The sequence below is a fragment of the Buceros rhinoceros genome, unplaced genomic scaffold, assembly GCF_000710305.1.
Source record: "Buceros rhinoceros silvestris isolate BGI_N320 unplaced genomic scaffold, ASM71030v1 scaffold30229, whole genome shotgun sequence".
Lineage (NCBI taxonomy): Eukaryota > Metazoa > Chordata > Aves > Bucerotiformes > Bucerotidae > Buceros > Buceros rhinoceros.
Genome location: NW_010433741.1, coordinates 2,965 through 6,056, shown reverse-complemented (window position 1 = coordinate 6,056; position 3,092 = coordinate 2,965). Strand labels below are relative to the sequence as shown.

Below are 3,092 nucleotides of genomic sequence, written 5' to 3'. Positions count from 1 at the left end.
TTTAATGCTTCAAGTGCACGTACGCTTTGTCCACACCAGAGAGCGGTACCTTCCCTCATCTTGAGGCAGCGTGAACACTTGTGCCGCATAGGAGCACTCACACTGATACACACCCACTCGTACACCCACACGAGTATTTTTCCAAGGTGCAGTTTGACAGAATAACCACCACGCATCTCAGCAGATTTACACAGGTCCCTTCGGCAATTGGCAGCTCAGATTTGTTCCTTCTATTTTTTTAAAAAGAACTGGCTAAAATTTTTCAGAGATATAATCTTTGTTTTGAAATAAAAACAATGACAGTTTCTGAAGTATTTTTCAGGATTTTACTGCAAACCAATGGGTTTGGTCACAAAAAAAATATGATACATATAACCATGTTAATTATATTACATTACAATGATGGTATACATTACAAGTAAGTCTGTAAGTTTAAATATACATCTAGAGTTACAACTGAATGTACAGATCTTTTTTACAATACATACAATCAGGAATGAAAAACCCCCAAACCATAAATAATGCCCATTTTACAGATGACATCTTTTAAACTAAAAAAGAAAAAAAAAAAAGAAAAAAGAAAAAAAAAGAAAAAAAGAAACCAACAGCTTTGACCGACTGCAGCTGGGGCATTTTGGTCCATAAAAACCCTTTCTAAAAATAGAAATCTTTTTTCATAGCAGCAATGCTTTCTTCAAGCATTTGGATACAAGTAATTGTGAGCCCATTTCAATAATTTCAGTTGACTGTATAGATTTACAAAAGAAATTTCAAAATTACACTTAATTTATCTTCCAAATATGGAAGAAACAAACAATGCCCCACATTGTGGTATCCTGCAAGTGTCACACTGATGCTTTAAACTAAGTCCATCTGTAGTACGCAGACCACACGCATACCATTTGTTCACATAGTAAACCCACATAAATGAACTGAAAAACACTCTGCAACAGGGAAAGCTTTGGAGCTCACAAGATCTCGTCAGAAAAAGGCACATTTCATAAAATCCTTATCACGTTCAGATAGATCTTCAGGCAAGGCTTTTCGGAGCACGATTTCAAACCAGCTTGTTCTTACTCCTACGATCTGCCGCAGCAGTCTATGGCAGCAGTCACTCTTGTTTTAATTTCCCAAGGAGACAGCACCACTTTGGGGGAAGAACAAATGGAACTGAAAAGCCTGTAAAGCTCATCTAGAGAGTGATGTGCTCTTCAAAAAAGCTTCCAGCAAACAGTGTAGTTGAAATTAAGGCTGCAAAGCTGCCATGGTCGAAATGTGCAAATTCTCTTTCAAGATGACTGGTCAACTGGCAGTTCCACCAGAAGGCCAAACAAAAATAAAAATAATAGTTATTATTATTAAAAAAGAAAGAAAGAAAGAAAGAAAAATGTTCACAAGAAAGAGTCCACGGGTGGGGCATATGAGAAGCCCAAAAAAGCCTCGGCGGCTTCTTTGACGCTGGCGGTGATGAGGATGCTATCCGGGGACTGGCCGATGGAGTTGGGGACTGGCTCATCTGTAAACTCTGGATCAAAGTGTCTCAGGTCACTGGGGCCACTCTGTGGAAAGGTCAGAAAAGGAAAGATGCAGCATTTAGACCCCTATGTTTTGTGAGTGCACAGTTCAATTCAAAATGGGGACAAGCACCCAGTGCGGAGACTCACACTGTTACCACCTCAGGCCCGCTGTTTAACAGCCAGTTTTAGTTCGACCTTTGCATCACGCTGCATATTGTCTCACTAAACCCAAGATGATTCAGTGTAATACGCTACCCTCCCAACTAGGCTCGTGCAACAGAAGCCACACGCGAACACGCCACTCTGCCATACAGCAGTTTGCAGTGGAGGACTTTCATCTCTGGGCTGGTTATTGTTTTATAAAATGCTCAGAAAGTGAAAGAGAACAACCTCCACAACCAGATTCCTCTCTTTTACATGTTAGTATCTGACAAGGCAAACGTAACTCCACCCCTGGGATGCTACTTGCTTTCTACACCTTACTTCCCCTTCAGTAAAATGGGGATGCTGGGGATTATTTTAAAATAGCCATGCAAATGAAACACGTCAGAGGCCAAAAAACCCAGCTAAATTTAGACTGTCCATCAGCAAAAAGTCAGCTACCGCTTATTTTTAACCTTGCCTGGACAGCCACAGGGGAAGGAAAACCTGTGTTCCCCAAACACAGCCGCTTCGCCCCGGCTCTTGGGCACCTCACAAATACAAGCAGGGAAAAGACATTCTCCACACGTTCTATAATTAGAAGTGATACATACCACATTTGGGTTAAAAGGGGGTGTAATCTTCTTATTAATGAGATCATCCCAGTTAATTGGGGAGAAGAAGATGTGATTCTTAATCTCCATCTGTTACAGAGAGAAAGATCGATTAATTCAGACCCAGCTAAGGTAAGCTGTATGGCCTAGTCATCCTCCCGTGTGCCTACAGGCACTGGCCAGTTTCTACTTACAAAGTCCTCCTTGGCGCCGAGTCTCTTTGTCCTGTCCTTCTGCAAGAGGCCTTCCAGGAGGTGTCTAGCCGAGTTAGTAATATTTGGCTTCAGCTGCAGGGGTTTGTTCAAGATGTTGTCGTACATTTCTGCTGTGTTCCTGCTGTAGAAGGGTGGCTGTGGGAAGGGGAAAGAGAGATCCCGGTGAATGAGGCTGACAGGTGGGCATGGGTCTTCTTGCAGGGAAAAGACAAGGAAGTTAGTTTGATCTGTTATGAAGGATTTGTAGCTTACCAGGCCATAAAGCATCTCATACAGGACTGCTCCGAGGCACCACCAGTCCACAGTGCGGTCGTAGGGCTGCTTATGAAGAACTTCAGGAGCAAGATACTGTTTAAGAGAAGGAAGAGAGCTGTCTTGGCCAAAGGGATCTTTCTAATTAGGAAAAAAGCCTCCCCATTCCTGAATGAAAGCAGCTTACTGAATCCCACCAGTATCTAAGCTACTGGAAAGCTACAAGCTCTTTATAAACAGGAAATGGGCTGGAAGCTCTTCTCTCCTGCTCAACAAGCTCTATGTGTCCTACACGTCCTCACTGGCAGCCTGATATTACAAGACCCATAATATGCCCTGCTTGTCTCCCCAGC

At 42.6% G+C, this 3,092-nt stretch overlaps 1 protein-coding gene across 1 annotated transcript in view; it reads right to left on the bottom strand.

Moving 5' to 3' along the window:
• Positions 1 to 312: 312 nt before the first annotated feature.
• SGK1 (serum/glucocorticoid regulated kinase 1) overlaps positions 313 to 3,092 on the bottom strand; it is a 5,661-nt gene continuing 2,881 nt past the window's right edge. The window contains exons 9-12 of the mRNA XM_010144223.1: positions 2,740 to 2,835; positions 2,467 to 2,622; positions 2,273 to 2,362; positions 313 to 1,559 (exon numbers count right to left, since the gene is read on the bottom strand). Coding sequence (XP_010142525.1) covers positions 1,392 to 1,559; positions 2,273 to 2,362; positions 2,467 to 2,622; positions 2,740 to 2,835 — 510 coding nt within the window. The 3' untranslated portion in view covers positions 313 to 1,391. The remainder of the gene's footprint in view (positions 1,560 to 2,272; positions 2,363 to 2,466; positions 2,623 to 2,739; positions 2,836 to 3,092) is intronic.